At 34.9% G+C, this 18,591-nt stretch overlaps 2 protein-coding genes and 1 pseudogene across 2 annotated transcripts; 2 read left to right on the top strand and 1 right to left on the bottom strand.

The window, feature by feature from the left end:
• The first annotated feature begins 429 nt into the window (after positions 1–429).
• Positions 430–1,703, top strand: LOC147556694 (uncharacterized; annotated as a pseudogene).
• Positions 1,704–8,790: 7,087 nt separating this feature from the next.
• LOC147556693 (protein FAR-RED IMPAIRED RESPONSE 1-like) lies at positions 8,791–13,238 on the top strand. The gene is made up of 4 exons (XM_086663579.1): positions 8,791–8,975; positions 10,301–12,403; positions 12,486–12,746; positions 12,845–13,238. Exons 2-3 carry the CDS (start codon positions 11,222–11,224, stop codon positions 12,600–12,602), a joined length of 1,299 nt encoding a protein of 432 aa, XP_086519705.1. The 5' UTR covers positions 8,791–8,975; positions 10,301–11,221; the 3' UTR covers positions 12,603–12,746; positions 12,845–13,238.
• Positions 13,239–13,495: 257 nt separating this feature from the next.
• Positions 13,496–15,274, bottom strand: LOC147556692 (uncharacterized). Its single transcript, XM_086663898.1, has 4 exons — positions 15,134–15,274; positions 14,284–14,327; positions 14,074–14,206; positions 13,496–13,982 (listed from the first exon to the last, which is right to left on the bottom strand). The coding sequence occupies exons 3-4, from the start codon at positions 14,197–14,199 to the stop codon at positions 13,536–13,538; spliced, it is 573 nt and encodes a 190-aa protein (XP_086520024.1). The 5' UTR covers positions 14,200–14,206; positions 14,284–14,327; positions 15,134–15,274; the 3' UTR covers positions 13,496–13,535.
• Between the last annotated feature and the right edge of the window lie 3,317 nt (positions 15,275–18,591).

The following is an 18,591-nucleotide window of genomic DNA, read 5'->3' as shown; positions in this document are numbered from 1 at the left end:
TACAGCTTCCACCAAGACTCGATTCCACGACTTCTTGGGCTTAAGAGGAGTGTCCAGCCATTGCACAAACTTACATAGCCTAAATTCTATCAGCAATGATTTTATATTTTCCCCCTATTATGGTGTGAAAAGTGGCTGCATAATCTAGTTATTTCAAGAGAATTTAGAGTGCACAAAAAAATATATGGATTGTGAAGTCGTAATAAGGTCATACACAAGCAATAATTTTAGATTTTTGAGAATGATATGGTGTTTGATAGAATTTCGACGGGCTTAAGTGGACTATAGATTCAATGTTTCGACTATGGGACATCATTACAGATCAGTTTTAACATTAAAACTTAGCCACCAGCCCAATTGGGGTGTTAGGGTTCAATTTATTTTATTTTATATTTTTCTTGAAGATGGTGCAGAACATGAATTAACCACATGTCTGATTTCCTCCTCATGATTCATAAAGGTATGAAAACCCATACGCTTTTCCACCTTTTTTACATTCTTCTCCCTTTCTTTGAATTATTTCTTTTTTTGTCCTTCAATGTGTTTCTAGTTCCCTCTCATCCCCTATTTTTCTACAATTAAAAAATGTTCATCTTTTTTAAAACTGTCATTTAACTTTAACAATTGACTTTTTTTGTTTCCGCAATTACCCTTTAGTAGGAAAATTAATTATTCTTCTTCTATGTTCTCTTATTTCTTTCTCTAACCTCATTTTCCTTATCTCTATATCTTTGGCAGATCTAGGAGAAGATCTCTCATATCTACAGCAACAATAATGTTGTCTCCCATTTAATCTGAAGACTCGTCTTTGCAGTTTCTTTCAGAGTTGAGATACAAAGATAGAAAAATTCATTCAGACTTAAATGTGAAAAATATTTTTGCCAAACAATGAGTTCCAAAACCATCTTGAATGAACTCGTTCTACCCATTTCATCCTATATGTATTTGCCCAGATAATCCTATATGTAAAATCAAATATGCGTTTAACCCCAAAATTCCCAATTCTAAGAACAATTACAATTTACAAGAACCAATTACCCCCCCACACATATATGAATCAATTATCCAGCCAGTTCGGATTAACAAATAGAGAAACTACTGTTCAAAAATTCAAACCCCAAAGAGATAGAAGAAGAAGAAAAATCCTTGAAACAAAAAGGGCACACGTCTCGGATAAAACTGCCATCAGATCGGAAGCCACCATTGGTTGAATCATCAATGAGCCAACTACGTTCTCCCTCTAGGCTCTTACACCCCAACACCACCTCCATCATCCAAACTTCACCAGTTTATTTGATGAAAACCCAACCTAGAAGGAGATATGTAAGTTGACTACAAGAATCAAAACTTCGTTTAGAATACCAATCGATTTCAAGCATCGGAGAAGATGGTAAAGGATGAATTCGGAAATTATGATCTGAGTAATCCTGTTTTTTGCAAAATGTTTTAGTATAACCCCATTAAAGAGGGGAAGGTTATATGATGAATATTCTGCGAGAAGAAATGAGAGGTGGAGGAGAAACAAAGGTGAAATACTAGAAGAAAAGAAGAGCGTTTATAATCTTGGTGTTAATGTTGAATCTGGAAAGAAAAGTTTAAGATAGGGATTAAAGAAATTAGAAAGTTTAATGAAATCAGTTCCTGTTAATTTTAGAATTACTCGATTAGAAAACACGACTTACTCTCTTACAAGCAACACCTAAGCAGAACAAGAAACCCCCTGTGGTCCCTATTTCATCTATCACTGGTGCAGAACACAAACTTGTTACTAAAAGACTTTATAACATCTAAATCTCACTAATTATCTCTCTAGTATTTTTCCTTTCTTTGGACACAATCAGAAAGCTAATTCTCCCACTGCATCAATCATACCCATGGCTTTTCTTTCAAGAATCAAAGCTAATTCTTATTTGATAGATTTGGTAAAATCAATATAGGATTTGAAGAAACTAGGAACTGGAGCGTTGAGAATAAATTGAAGACCTAATGGCCCTATTGCAACACCAATTTGTTGTTGCTGCAAATCTGAGAGATCTTCTCCCAGATCTGCTAAAGATAGAGAAAGATGGAGAAGGAGGTTATTGGGAGAAATAAAAAGAAAGAAAAAAGAAAGAAGAAGAATAATTAATTATCCTTGAGGGTAATTGGGGAAACAAAAAAATCAGCTTAACTAAGAGATTTGAAAAAAGAAATCGTTCTTTAATTTGTAAAGAATAGGGAGCAAAGATAAAAACTGGTTGCAAACTACGGTCTAGAAAGGAAATAACCCTTTTTTTTAAGTTGTTTTTTTAGTTGATGAAAATACATTCTTCTTTTATGTTTATTATTTTTTTTTTTCTGAAACACATTCTTTTTTTTATTACCACATGACTGTTTAATGGAGATACATACCTTTTTGGTTGCAACTACATACCTTTTCCTATCAATTATCTTTTTAGTCAATTCAACATGTTTCAAACAATTTCAACAAAAAAAAAAACATGTTTCAAACAATCAATTCTATGCAGATTTATTTATGTATAAATCTTGACCAAAAAAGTACAAAATTGACGTTAACATCGCATTCTGATATTCAGCATATTAATTAATTCTTTTGTTTTGGTGGCTTCGTATAAGTCTCTTACCGGTTTCTAGTGATATCTGAAAGTGTGTAGCCTTATAAATTTATCATTCGTCTTTTATCTATCTTTCGACAAATAACATTAAGCCTTGATATTTTTGGGTCACCATTAATTTGTATAAGGGGGTAATAAGTTCCATTTGTTCTCCTCTATTGTAGAACATCCAAGTTCTCATCATTTATGTTTTTGTCATTGTCTAAAGCACCTTGTATATACATTTTAAATTTAAAAGATTCACAACAACTTTGATCATCTTGATTAGTTCTTTTACGTAATACCAATTTTTGCCATGGATGGACTTCACTAGAGGAAGCAATATTTTGGCTAATCAGGATGAGTTCAACTCTACCCACTTTAGCACCAAAAAAAGAGGAGTATTGGGCTAACGGTTCAAAAACAAATATCTAATGAAGCCCGAGTCCTCTAACAATCGAACATGTGCTGCAGATATCTGTAGTGGAGGGGTTGGAATTACGGTTCCATAGTTGGGTTTTTCAGATAATCTAGAATAATGGATATTCATCAAGTCACAATTAATACTCCAGGGAAAAAATAGCAGAGAAAATTATTGGAATTTTTGCTTGTTGATATGGACAAGCCATGAAACAACTAAATTTTTTATTTCCTCTCTTCTTCATTCCTTAAAAGTACAAAAACCCATTTACACTCTTAACATTTCTTACCTACTTCTCCCTTGTTTCCTTTTCATCATTCTTTCTGTTACAGGTCTTTAAGAGTCAATTCAAATATGTTACAAACATTGACTTTGATCAATACCCAAATCTACAAAAAGCCCATTCAAACAATATCCATATACAACTAAATACTTTCCACTTTTTACCAAACACCACATTTATTGACTCCCTTTCCCATTTCTCTTTGTTAATTGCCTTTGGATCAAATGTACTCAATCTAATCCAATGGCTACAAATAACTAATGCAATAAATTTGACCCTCTCACCAACCCATCTTCACCCTATAAAAGCATGTCAACCAACACCCTTTTTTCTCATCTATCTCTTTCTCATATCACTTTCCTTTCTATCTCTAGATTTTTCCCTCTACTACCAAAATATCTGAAATCATGTCAAGCTCTAATTGGGATCAATACTTTGATCTTGATATGTCACTAACCATGCCCCCAGATGTATCAAGTGATATCAATTCTAGTACTACTATAAAACTAGATTCTAATTTGCTATCGAGTATGCCAACCGTTGAAATGATTGACACTTGTGCGATATGTATGAGAAGATCAAAATCGGAAGGTCAAGATGGTAAGAGAATGCCATGTAATCATGTGTATCATGCCAATTGTATATCCACGTGGCTTTCACTGTATGACTCTTGCCCATTGTGTCGTACAAACATCACCTTACGATCATCATCAACTAAAGACCATCAATAAAAAGGAATATTGAATCACAATGTGATCGTTAATCTTGTTAGTTATGAAATTTTAATTGATATTATTATATTAATGTGATTCTTTATTCACTCCTTTAACTTTTTATACGTGTTATCTTGATACTGCTCTTTTCAATAAAAGAAAAAAAAAAAAAAAAAATTCTTGATACTACTTCAAAAAATCACGGTGCATATAAATTCTTATGGAATGTACATCAATTTGTGGCCTCATCTGCTTATCACAAGTTCAATGTGAATTTTATAGCCATGCCTGAGTCGGCTATAGGCCACCCCGATCGTGTCTGATTTCGGATTCCAATTTTCCTAATGTCGATGGGAAATTTGAAGGCACACACACATACCAACCTTCTCGACATTCAACTGTTAGACTCCTACTCCCCCGGCATAATTATAAGGAAGAGGATCTCACCGGCGGCACATCTCTCCAAACAAACTAGGAGGGGGTCGGTTGAATCCTGTCTAGGTCAATTAAATTGTGGTAGTGGTAATGGTGGTGGTTGGTGGCTGTCGTAAAGGCACAAGGGAGAATCTAGAGATAGCTAGAGAGAGCTACAGGTCAGCTACACCGCTTCAACTGACGTTCACTTCATCCTTTTCTTTCGTCATATACTTTTACCTTTTAGAATCTGGTTTGTAGTATTTGATTTTGTGTGCTTAGATAAGTCTCAATTTGAGTTGTTTGCCTTTAACCATGTGGGCACTGGAAAAAGCTGTGTGTCCATAATATTTTTCTTTATTAAGGGAAATGTTGTGTACACTTACGGTCTTTGTTCGATGGGGTAATTTCTAGAAAGGTTAAAATAATATTGAAAATGAGTAGAAAAGCACAAAACATTCGAAAATTATTATTCAGGTAAAAAAGTGTGCAAATATTAAAATACTCCATTTTGTCGTTTTGTGTAGCTAAATTCTTTTATTTTTCTTTAAACTTTAAATCGATATAACTTTTGTTTGAGATGTCGGATTTCTATAAAAATTATATATTTAGAAATGTTTTTTCATTAGCTCTCTAACAAGATCCACTTTCAATACTTTTTTCAAAAAAAAAAACCTGATGCCCTTTAAATTAAAGCCTATATGCGATGAATAGGCCCTTGTAACCATGCCACATTTGCTTATTGGAACAGAATTTCTTTCTAAACTCAAAGAAATGGAATGCTTAATTCCACGAAAGAAGTCTTTTAAAAACGGCGTTTTTTTCCTTTAAGTTTTTCTGCAAACGTGTTTGCAACAATCTGTTCTATAAACGTGTTTGCAACAATCTGATATGCAAACTTGTGTTTGCATATGTAAACTGCAAACATGTGTTTGCATAATGTAAACTGCAAACTGTGTTTGCAAAATACAGATTGCAAACATGATTTTGTAACAAACAAGACAGTAATAGAGTACAAAATATTTTCAACAAAAAAAAAGAGTACATAATAAGAATAATATAGAGTATAATTAAGAGAAAAGGTACACAAGTAATAAGCACAATATTCATAAACCCATTTGGAGACCAAATCATTTGATCAACAATTGAATGAGGGAACCGCTTTCGAATCTTGGAGTCGTTGTATCTATGTAATTTTTTTGATGTTCTTTTACTTATTCCTTCTTTGTATCCTTCATCGAAATACATGTTACCAATTTCATTTCCATTTACAATATACACCACAAAAGCAAAATACAATATTCACCCTTTTTGTGGGGCTATAGGTTCAAAATCTCAAATAATTGGTTTCAAACACAGATAACACCATATAAGATTACTACTGTTGGAGACCAATAACATAAAAGACGGAGGTAAACTATAGGTATATCTTCTTTGCCTTTTGTAATTGTATCTGGAGAAGGCGCGGCTAAATACCGTGGAAGATGAGCTTGGAACCACGGATGCTGCAAAATCTGAAGAATGTTCATCCTTTTCATAGGGTCAACTACAACTTGTGAACCATGTCTACTTTTCGCGTGACGGACAATGGAGCAAGTGCTAGCTAGCTACTTTTGATAAGTCAGTCAAGTTATGGAATGGCACCACAAGGGCGTCTGTTGCAGCTTACTTTGAGGGAGTATCTTTGTTAACTTCCCGTCCAATATGATATGTTCTATGACAACTCCAATTACAAGTCCAAAACTGAAGCCCACCAATATGATTTTCCAATCAAACATACTAGTTTCCTCCAATCATCCTCACTCTCTTCTACTTCAGGCAATTCTACATGATCTCTACTCTCTTGACACTTGAAACCCGCACAAACCTAAGTTCCCGTCGAAAGAAGTATGGTTCTACCTGTTGAATTGTCCACATGTTGGTATGGTTCCAGCGAGTTGGTTGTGTGATAGGTTTAGAACTTCAAGGAATATCTCCTGAAAAAGACATAATTTACTTTTTTCAATTGCAAACACAAAAGTGCAGCACTAAACACCAAGCTAGTGAATTCATGCATTGTTTGATTAAGTGCCCATCACACCAAACTGCAACTCAATCGCTTAACCACAACAATAAGAAACAAGCGTACGTAATCTATAATAACAAGCAAAACAACCCAAAAAAGGAACACAGGAAAGTCATAGTTCTCGTCGAAAGAGCCGATGAAATTAAACATAGAAACCAGTTAATTGAAGTATTAATTTACCCAACCCACAATTATAGCAAAAAAGAGGCACAAAATTTAAATGAACCAACTAAGAAACCAGATCTCATCACCTACAAATCCATAAAATTAGAGATTAACTAGATAAACCTCTACAAAATGATGAGTAACAATCAAATTCTATTAACAAAACCTAATCTAATCCAAATCAGCGAGTTAACTAACAAATCATTAACAAAATCAGAACTATAATATACTAAAACTACTCGATTGATCTGAATATCTCACCGATCAACTAACACAAACTCATTTTGAAATACCGATATGATCAAACTTTAATTTTTAGTCGGATCAATCAAGAGAAACAATCAAATTCTGTTAAAGAAAACCAAATCCAATCCAATCCAAATCAGCTAGTTAACTAACGAATCATTAGAAAAATTTATTAGCATAAACTCATTTTGAAACATCTAGATGATAATACTTTAATTTCTAGTCGGATCAGTCAATCACACACTCAATTATGAGTTCTGAGACTTCTAGTTGCATCTCAAAGTTGTTTGGCGATACCGTATGTCGACTTTTCATAATTGTAAACCTAGTTTACAGTCATCAAAATTTTTTTTCTTTGTCCTGTAAGTAGGGTTTCAAGGATGACTAACCAATCCCAATCAATCAAAGTGAACATCCATCAAAACTTAAGTTGAGCAAAACATTAGCAAAAACTTAAGTTGAGTAAAACATTAGCAAAAACCATGAAAAATAGTGTGAAACATCTTCGTAGAAGTAATGGAATGATCAAACATGAAAACCAAATGAACTGCTTGCATCCAAGATCAACATGATGGTATTTACTAGAAATAAAAATGACCAATTTAAGACGTTGAGTATTCTTATGGCAAAGAATTACAATTATACTCTTTACCTCAATTTGCACAAATCCAATCCTTGTGTGAAGTAAAACATTAACCTAATTGGTTTTAAGTTCTACTGCTCTTGATAAACAAGGAAATGGAAATAAAACATCACCCAAAAATGAGATTAGAAATGTGAATAAAGTATATGAAAGGCAATCAAGAATTCTACCTCTCAATTTGATTCAAGAATTGTACATTTCTCATATAAAAAATTGTATATTTCTTTGGAAAAATAATTATCTCAAACCCTAAAAGTATAAGTCAGCCAAACAAATCGAAATGGCAAATAAATAACCTACGATCTAGGAGAAACTAATAATCTTCATTATCGAAACTCAATTATCATAAAAAGACATAGAGAGAGAAAGAAGACAATCATCTTCAGAACAAACATCAATCAAACGAAAAGGCTCCATATCTAAATCCATCCTCACGAGTATGGAGATGAAGTTTCGGGCGTTAAGAAACTTAATTGAAGGGGAAAAAGAAGAAACAGAAAAACCCTAATGGTGTGTTTGGATGGCGGAATCATGAATCCGCAGATTCATGAGTCCTTGGGATTCATGATTCCACGGATTCATGAATCCAAGTAATATTTTTTGGCTTGTTTGGCAACTAAGAATCCTATGATTTATTATTATTTGAGTATTTTTAAACGTCTTTAGAAAAAATATGATTTTTGAAAAAAACAATGATTTTGAAAAAAAAATAATGATTTTGTAGAAGGAAATATTTTTTTGTTGATTTTAATTTTGAATTTTAGGTTCATTAATCAAAAATCCTAACAAATCCTAGGGGGTAGGGTGGGATTTTGGTCCAATACAAATTTTGGAATTAGGAATCCTTAGGATTCAAGAGTCCTAGGATTCTTGGTAGCCAAACAGACCAAGGATTCATGATTCCTACCAAATTCCACTTTTGATAGAAATCCTACTTAGGAATCCTGCAACCAAACACACCATAAAATTTTGGATCTTTTGGAAGAGAATGAATATTAATGAGTAAGGGTATTTTGGGAAGGAAAAATATAAAAAATGACCTGATTCTTAATTACCCATATTATTTTTACAAAAATGATGCTATGCCCGGCGGATTTCCCGGCCCAATCCCGGCCATCCGAGTTGGCACGCCAACCGGGCATAGCATCATGAGTTGGCAGCGTGATTTGAAGCATGTTTCAAAATTTACACTTTGGTCCCTCAAATTTAATGTTTTCTGAGTTGAGTCCTTTTTAAAATAAGTGGAACAAAACACGAGATTTGTTTAACTTTCCCTCTTTTGCTTCAAAACTAGGGTTTGCTGCCAACAAAAAAAAAAGCTAAAACCTAGGGTTTCCTTGATTTGCAACTCTCAACTTGATTCCAGCTCGGTTTTGCTTCAAATTACTCGATTTCAGCAAGGTTTCTCTCTCTAAAAACCGCTCTTCTCAGGTCGGTTTAACCTCAAAACCACTTATTTGAATCCCCCAAAACCGCTTATAAGCTTTGCTCCCTTACTTCAAAACTGCTTAATACCTCCATTATTGTGATTTTAAGCTCCAATTTGGTCTGTGAATTGAACCATGAGTGAAAAATTTAGGTTGTACCATGAGGCATTGTCCCTACTATTATCTCTTGGTAGTGTGTATGTATTCTACTTGGTCCAAATCATTTGGCATCACCTTTATAAGTTCTCATGAAACTTCTTTCATATCAACCTCTTTGTTATTCAAGTCCTTGACTCATTGACTAAATCCACTTCCCCTATTAAGAAGAAGAAGAAACAAACATAAAAACAAAATACAAGAACAATCACTTAAATTAGTACAATTTAAGCTTTCTCTTAACTACTACTGTAAAAATAATGTAGATGTTCTTGATACAGTCCATTGTATCTTTGGTTGCCAAGAAAAATTGTCCACATTTTGTCCAAGTCTTATTTTCAATTTACATAAAAAAAATATAAACACACTTGATTGCACTGTTGCTTGACTAACTGCCTATTGAAGTATGTATTCTTTTCAATCTTTCCTTTTATTCTGAACATGCATGCTCTAGTATACTACCAATCCCGCTCTTCATTCACGGCTTCCTCCCAGCTGTCTGCATGTCTCGTTCAGTCGTCTCTCTTTGCATTTAAGATTGTTAGTCGTAGTGCTACAAATATTAAGCTAGCTACGTACATCGATCTAATTAGAATAATCTCGATAAACTTCTCCATTTTATGATTACTACTTGCCTGATCATCTAGCAGCAGGCTCATCCTGGTACCACTACTCTAGCTAGGGTGACATATATGTTTGAGAATTTGGAATATGAAATATTATTATATACTAACTAGGATGATTACCCACAGCCACAAGCTACTAAAATAATAATCATTTACATGGATTAGATTCCTTGTTACCAACCAAACCTAATTTAGAAATGATTCATGGCAGAGATAACCTAACGTAAACACCCTATTAATTAGATAGATTGTGTTCGGTAATATTTAGTCGAGACTTTAGAGTAAAGGTAGGAAACCATAGTACAAACTACCAAGTAGGTTATTTAATTATTAAACGGATTAGAAATGACCAAATACAACCCACCAATTATTTAAGGTAATTTTCCTGTGAATATATTGTATATTGTGTGTATGTATCTACATGAGTTAATGAAATGATCAGATATATACATACCCACTCTTAACTAATTACTATTTGTACACCAGAGAGAAGTACTACTAAATGTATGTATAATCTGGTTTTTAATTCTCTTTATTTTGGCTGCAGAAATGTTATACTCTTCAGAGAGTGAGGATGTGGAATGTTTCGACAAAATGACCGAGAATGACATTGGCAAACAAAAAGAAGAATTGTGTGAAGTTACAGTACCAACTATAGGTTTGGAGTTGAACAATTTGGATGAAGTATATGCCGTTTGTCTTGCCTATAGTCGAAAAGAAGGTTTCTCACTCAGAAAACGATCAACTAAAAGAGAAGAAGGGGTAGTTCGTTATGTTACATTGACTTGTGCGAAGAGTGGGACAACTAAATCAGTAGGTAGGAATCCTATTGAACAACAACCTAGTAGTCGAAATGGGTGTAAAGGCAAAATCTGTTCGAAGTTGAATGAACGTGGGAAATACGAAATAACTAGTGTTATTTTAGAGCACAATCATATTCTTAGTCCCGGAAAAGTTCGACACTTTAGATGTAATCGAAAGATTAATGCTCATGTGGCAAGACAACTCGAAATTAGTGCTATGGCAAGAATTAAAGTGAGTCGTAATTATAAGCAACATGTTGTAGCAGCTGGTGGACATGAGAATGTCCCATTCAATGAAAGAGATTGCAGAAATTATATTCAAAAGAAGAGATCTATACGTCTTGGAGAAGGAGATGCTTTAGCTATTCAACAGTATTTTTTGACAATGCAAAAGAAGAGTAATGGTTTTATTTTTAGTATGGATTTAGACGAAGATGGTTGCTTACGTATGTGTTTTGGGCAGATAGGAGGAGTAGGGAGGCATACAAAGAATTTGGCGACGTTGTGACGTTTGATACAACCTACTTAACAAATGGTACGGTCTTCCTTTTGCTCATTTTGTTGGCATTAATCATCATGGGAAATCAATCCTTTTGGGTTGTGGTTTATTGTCGAATGAAGATACAGAGACGTTTAGTTGGTTGTTTAGGACTTGGCTTGATTGTATGGATGGTAAGGCTCCGGATGGTATTATTACAGATCAAGATCAAGCTATACGGTGTGCTATTGAAGAGGTTTTTCCTAATACAAGACATCGATGGTGTCTTTGGCATATAATGAAGAAGATACCACAGAAACTAAGTAGCTACAAAGACTACAAGAAGATAAATACCGCGTTGCATGATATCGTTTATGACACACTTAGCATTGAAGAGTTCGAGTGTAAGTGGAGATACATGATAGATCATTACAGTTTACGGGATAATCGGTGGTTGGATGATATGTATAGAGAGAGGAAACGATGGGTTCCAATATTTGTGAAACCTTACTTTTGGGCGGGAATGTCTAGTACCCAACGAAGTGAAAGTATGAATGCGTTCTTTGATGGATATGTCAATGCGAAAACCTCATTGAAGGTTTTTGTTGAACAATACAATGTGGCTTTAAGAGACAAAGTTGAAATAGAGGCTAGAGAAGACTTCAGGACTTATCATTTTGAGTTGCCTTGTGTGACTCCTTTCGAGATTGAAAGACAGATGAGAGACATTTACACACTAGCTAAGTTTCAAGATTTTCGGTCAGAACTTACTGGAAAGCTTGCTTGTGACTATGTAGAAGTCAAAGAGTACGGCACAATGTATGAGTATTTGATTTCAGAGAAAAAGGAATTTGGTCGGGCAAGATATTCCGTGGTTTTTCATCCTATTGAGTGTGATATTAAATGCAATTGTCTTTTGTTTGAGTTTAAGGGCATTTTATGCCGACATGCACTGATGGTGTTGTGTAGAAACGATGTGAAGGTAATACCGGAGAAATACATTCTAAAGAGATGGAGGAAGGATGTGAAAAGATCTCACACCCGGGTTAGTGTCAACTATGGCGGATGGGATTCTACACCGGAGCAAAAACGGTATGATGAATTGTGTGTATTATTCAGCGAAATAGCAGATGAAGCATCATTGAATGAGAGAAACACCAATAGTTTAAAAGAATGGATGTCAAAGTATAAGTTGAAGATGAACTCAAAAGAGGACAAGAGAACTAGTTCAGGACCAAGCCGACAAGCGGGATATACGGTCGACTGTGAGGATAATGCAAGGGAAGATATCCGTGATCCAGTGTTAGTTAAGTCGAAGGGTCGGCCAAGAGAGGTTAGAATTAAAAAGAAAGCATACAAAAGGAAAAAAGTAAGTAGTATTTGTCTATATTACCTATATTTATGTTTTGTGTTACTCTTATTTAGTATTGAATACTATGTTTGTGTTTTAGGTTTCAACAACTAAGATGCCGTCATGTGAGGGAGGGTTGAAAACACAAGAGAGTTCGCTTGGTAGTCAACAAAACACAAACTCTACACCGGAACCTATAATGGTAACTCTTATTTAGTGTTTCAGAAATAATCTTATGTTTGTGTTTCTTTTTTAGTTTTCACCTTCTAAAATCTCTTCATGTCAGCCCGTGTTGGATACACAAGGGAGCTCGCTTGGTGAAAGTCACCAACACACATACTATACACCGGAATCTAGGATGGTAATTTGTTTACCTTTCTTGTTATTAAGGTAATAAATCTAAATATATTTTTGTGTACTTTAGTTTGTTAATATTATCATATCTTATTACAAATGCAGTCTAACATGGAGTTATTGATGGGAGTATATCGTCCTGAATTTGAAAGTGGTGCAACTGTTCCGTTCTCAGCAAATGCAGTAGATCGACAATTTTATCAGACAAGGACACGTTTTCAATTGATCGATGAGCCAGATAACGATTTTGATTTTTCAACCGACGACACGTAATGAATGGTTAATTATGGTCGACTTCAATGTTTTGTTTCACGAACCATGTTATTTTGATTTTATGTTTGGAACAATGAGAAATGCAAAAAAAAATACAAAAAGGAAGACACCAATGTTAGATTATTTCCAACTACTTTTCGACTCGTTAAATTATTATTTTTAACGCGTAATGTCATTGTTTAAAATAGATTTAATTAAAGAAGCAAGACAATGAATATTTCCAAAAGATGTTTTATTTATTAGGTTATTTGTTAATCGAAAAGTATGCCACAACATTAAAAAAGTCATAAAAATACTAATTCAAAATTAATCATCAATATGAGAGCAAACAGGGCACTTAATTGTTTGATAATGGAGATTTTCTAATCCGGAAGTAGCTTTGGTCACTCATGGAATTAACTGTTACGCGGTTTCTTATTATACTAGTGCTGGTTAGTGACGCGACCGGACAAAAATTAGAGAGACATAATGAACATTCTGTCATGGTCGGTAAATAAGCCCTACTTGAATACTTCACAAAATATTAATATTGATGATGGAGTAAACAAACTCTTACTACTGTTAAATAGAAATACAAACAACAATAAACACAAAGAAAAGAGACAATATCGCTTTTCAACCTCGATTCGACACTTTTTATAAGATCTTTCTTTAATTCTTCACATTGTCGGTAACGCTCCATAGCTTTACGAGATTCCAACTCCAAAGACAATAATTTTTCAGCAATACGGCTTATTTCGTCGTCTTCTCTCGCAGACGCCTCCGGTATGTCATCATAATCATCAATATCTTCTTCGAAAATATGAAACCCACATCCGTGCTTTCCATTATAAGATGACTTTGGACAACAATAGAACCTTCGACCTTCAGATTTTGATGTTATGAGCTTGGCAGGACCATCCCCACAAGGACACAATCGAAGTTCATCCAACCAACACCAAAATCCACATCCCTTGTCATTAAATCCTCTCTACACACATACGGTAAATGGTCATAACAACATTTGAAATACTTTCAAATACTTTAATGCATATACAATATACAAAAAAAAAAAATGATACCGCTTGTGGACACTTTGTGAACCATCGATTAGGATTGCGTTCGGTTCTGGATAACAAAACCTTAAGAAAACCATTCGAGCAAGCACACGTGATATGTTTTCTTTCTTCTACGGAATCCAGTATCATTGACTTTCTATTGACAAAAATACAGAGACCTTTATTATTAGCTCAAAATAGTATCTAAATAAACACACACAACCACACAATTACCTTTCTGTTTCGGTTAGTCGAGCCACCGCATGCAAAACAATATCCTAAGATTCACACATGTACCAAAATACAAATCAAATAACTCATTAACAGCAATTAAGATGAAATTGATTTTACATCTATAATTGCTTATTATATCTAATTATGGAGATTAAATATAGGAACAAATCAGATTTAATGTACATGGAGACCGAACTTCAGTATACAGACTTGTATAACATCGGATAGTTATGCAAAAAAGTTCATAAACCACGAAATTTTCTCCACTTCTCCAGTACCACTCTATGCCATAAACTCAAGATACATACTTCAATTTTACATGGAACTACCTAAACTTCCATATAATATACAAATTTGATTTGCTTCCCTAGATTTTTCTATTGATAATAACCAAATTATAAAATCAGCTAATTCAAACTGAATATCTTGAAATCATGAAACTTAGAATATCTTCAACTTTATTAAAGAATTAGGGTTTCAATTCAATTCAATCCAAATACAACAAACCAATTTGTAAAATCAAAGAAACAACAACAAATATATATAATTAAAGAAGGAAATAATTTTAAAGATTGAAATTAAACTTAATTTTGATAAATTTTGTGACTGTTTTAGTGGTGGTGGTGGTGGTGGTGAAGAGATAAAGGGTTAAATTTAGTGGAAGAGGATCAATAAAAAAAGAAAAAGAGTAAAATTAGTGTTGTTGTGTTATGGGGTTATACCTGGATAGGGTGAGAACTGCAAAACAACAGAAAGAAAGATACCCTATACTCCATTAAACACATAAAAACCCTAGAATTTCAACAAAATCTTACTAGTTATGTTGTTCGATTTTGAGTTCAAAAATTACCTGATGATGCCTGGAGTTGAATCGAGTGAAGGAGCTGTATTTCTCGAGTGATTTGAAGCAAAACCCTAGAATTTCTCGAGTGATTTGAAGCAAACCTTGCTGGAATCGAGTTGGAAGAGGGAAAGTGAAGCGAAACCCTAGGTTTTGGTTTTTTTTTTTTTGTTGGCAGCAAAGCCTAGCTTTGAAGCAAAAGAGGGAAAGTTAAAGAATCCCGTGTTTTGATTCCACTTATTTTAAAAAGGACTCAACTCAGAAAGCATTAAATTTGAGGGACCAAAATGTAAATTTGGAAACATTTCTTCAAATCACGCTGCCAACTCATGATGCTATGCCCGGTTGGCGTGCCAAATCGGATGGCCGGGATTGGGCCGGGCATAGCATCATTTTTGTTATTTTAAACCGTATGTATCATTCCCCTTAACATTATAACAACTTTTAGTTCATTGAAAAATATGATGGATTTTTTAGTTATTATGATATTTTTCTCAACCCAAATAGCTATTTTCCCTTGTTCGATACTAATGGTTTTTCACACCGACCACTTACACCAATTTTTACCCAAACACAGTCGCCTATCATATACACTCACATTTCATTCAAATGCATTCACCAAATTGTTTTGCCTCCTTCTGAAGAAGTTTTGTTGACTTTTCCCTCTTTTCTTCTCCCTCAGAAATTCGAGGGTTTGGTATTCATCTCTCCCTCTCCTCGTACAAAATCCTTCTCCCTTTTTCAAGTTCTGTTGTTCTCTTCCCCACTTCTTCTCCCTCTAAAACTCTAGGCTTTCATCAATATATGCTTAAAAGCTCGAGTAATTCTAAAAAAGATACACAGAATTGGGTTCATAATAATCTTACTAGGTATTTCCCTCATGCTGGCGAACGAGTGAAAATAGAATAATTTGTTTATAACGATCCAAAAATGGTCAGTTGATTAAGGTTAATAAGTCAAGAAAAGACTGACTTGACGCGGGTCAAACCGCGTTAAGTCAACATGGAGGTTGAATCCGAAGGAGGTCTGCCACTCAAACCCATAACTGGGGGGTCGGTATGATTGTTCTAGGCAAAAGCGGAGTTAGGATTTTAAGCTAGCCCGAACTAGCTTAAAATTACTTAAAGAGCAAAACTTTTGTTTTAGTGTATACGCACTCTTAATTTTTTGCCGAGTATGATACTTTTCTATCACTATTCTCATATCTATTGTAACTTTTCAATCCTAAACAAGTGATTCCGGAAATTCTCATTTGAGGAAATAAGATCTACGTGAAATTTTCGTTAATAGTTCAAATGTGAAGCAATTAAGAAAAACTTCACATTCATTAGAATTGATGTATGTGATCATTGGTAATATGAAGACAAATGACTAGACTATAGGACGGAACCTAACAAAAGGGATAAAATTTAATTCAACAAAAAGAAGGGATCAAAATAGAATCTGGTTTATAAATACAGGACATAAGGTTGGACCAAAAGTTAAAGAATACAATGTGTAAGGGGCAATATGGAATTAATTTAGAAAAGCAAAAGCAAAAAGAGAAGGTATAAGGGTGAAAGGGTTCGATCTCATAACGTAATGTGTGTTAGCCATAGGAAGCAACCACCCGGGCTGCAAGTCAGTTACGTCTAATCTGGCACATATACACTACAAATAAAAACATTTGGCCCGGGCTGCAGCGAGGGACCGCCCACCCTGGCTCCGCCCTTGGTTTTAGGCGCCTAAAGCCCTGCCCTAACTCAAATACAACCAGGTCTGTCGTGGGATTCACGTGAAAGCTAGGTAAGTCCAAGTAACAAGTATCCCATATTTAATTTTAAAACATAGGGAGGGAGAAGCATGCCTCACGGTTACTGACTTAATCCCAAATCTAATTAAAGATCCCAGTCGGCGAGGCTTAAGTATATACTAACTTGGGCTTCAAGAGTCTTCAAATGAGGGTACACCTCCTAAATAATATACATAACTCGAAAAATATATCTATCAAGGAACCTAAAAATAGGAACTCATAAATATCAAAGATACGGGATAACCTCATCGGGAAATCCTAATAACTTCTAACTACGAAATAGTAGTTTCAATCCAACATGGTGGATCTCAACCGCCTCAATCAGGCGGCCTAACAATAGTCGGCCAAAGATGCCTATAAAAGGTCATCAACTCGCCTTGAAGAAGGTACGAACTCCACGATTCACTCAATACTCAATTCAATTCTTTAGCTCAAGGACAGTCTGACTGTCTTGAGCTTCGGAGAGGTTTCTCAGCTCATTGCAGTTTCCCCCCAAGTTTAAAGGAAAAAAAAAACGGGAGCATGATTTGATCGTTACGGGATTCAATGTAGAAGTCTCATCAATTACCAGAGGATCCAGCATCATGGATTCATTATTCTGTCTGATACCAGATTGACAATTTTCGACATCAGCAAATTGGTGCTAGAAGAAGGGTTGACTCTAACAAAAATCACCATCACCCGATAACCCGAATCAAAACTCGATTTCCAACGAAATCGCGTTATCCCTTACTTTTAGAAACTGCTTTTGAAATAAATACAATGGCATCGTGCCTAACGAAATGGAAGCAACAATCGGTTGCCATGAGCAAGAAGGTCCAACCGGAATGGAAATCGATATCGTCGAGTTGGTGAAGGAGGCCCCTATGGGAAGGTACATCTTAGAGCCCTCGAAGCAGACAAAACCCAACCTTGCCCAAGAAGTCGACATGATAGCTGATATAACAATAACAATTCAAATTGGAGACACTCCTTTCGAAGTCACTTACATTGGCAGTATGCTAACGAATGAGGGAAAAGCAGAGCTGAGCAAATTCATAAAGGAACACTGACATGTCTTCGCCTTCGACACTGATGAAATACCAGGGATTGACCCGTCATTTATCACGCACAAGTCAAACATCAAGGAAGATTACAGACCAATTAAGAAGAAAGAGAAGAATTTTGCGCCCTAGGAGCGAGTCGAGATAGCAAGGCAAGTGAACTTTGCAGAAAAATGAATTAAAAATAATTACTTAAATTAGAAGAGAACGTACTTCTTAGTCATTCTATATACCCAGTTCGTAAAGATTAACAGAAAAACATTAAAAATCATGCTATTTAGTCTCAATTAATCGTCAAAATATCCAACCGTCTCCAGCTTGGATCACTACGGTAAACAAGTTGTAAAGGCCAGAGCCGGCCCTGGCCCAACAAATTTATAGGGGCCACATATTTACAAAAGTGCCTGTAACCACTTCTTCCAATTAATTGTTCTTAACCCGGCCCATCTCGTAACTACTGTATGAGAGCGTCCACATTCAACATGCAGCAACCTTGCTTTTATATCTTTTCAAAAAATGGGCCCCACCAATTTTTTTCAAAAAGTATCTAACCTTGTGAATGTTGACACGTGTCTGCTAACAAGTTGTGATTGTGTATCTCTCCGGGCTCCTCTCCATCTCTACTTCCTATC

Source organism: Eschscholzia californica, unplaced genomic scaffold (genome assembly GCF_041429995.1).
Source record: "Eschscholzia californica isolate CP2 unplaced genomic scaffold, dmEscCali1.0.p SCAF_2, whole genome shotgun sequence".
NCBI classification, from domain to species: Eukaryota; Viridiplantae; Streptophyta; class Magnoliopsida; order Ranunculales; family Papaveraceae; genus Eschscholzia; species Eschscholzia californica.
The sequence above is the reverse complement of the archived record's forward strand: the minus strand, read 5'-3'. Positions and strand labels throughout refer to the sequence as shown.

Excerpts from the sequence above, each read along its gene's own strand:
- LOC147556693 (XM_086663579.1), top strand. The coding sequence starts at position 11,222 with ATGGATGGTAAGGCTCCGGATGGTATTATTACAGATCAAGATCAAGCT. Across the intron at positions 12,404-12,485 it reads AAGCATACAAAAGGAAAAAA|GTTTCAACAACTAAGATGCC; the intron begins GTAAGTAGTATT and ends TTTGTGTTTTAG.
- LOC147556692 (XM_086663898.1), bottom strand. The coding sequence starts at position 14,199 with ATGATACTGGATTCCGTAGAAGAAAGAAAACATATCACGTGTGCTTGC. Across the intron at positions 13,983-14,073 it reads TCACAAAGTGTCCACAAGCG|AGAGGATTTAATGACAAGGG; the intron begins GTATCATTTTTT and ends GTATGTGTGTAG.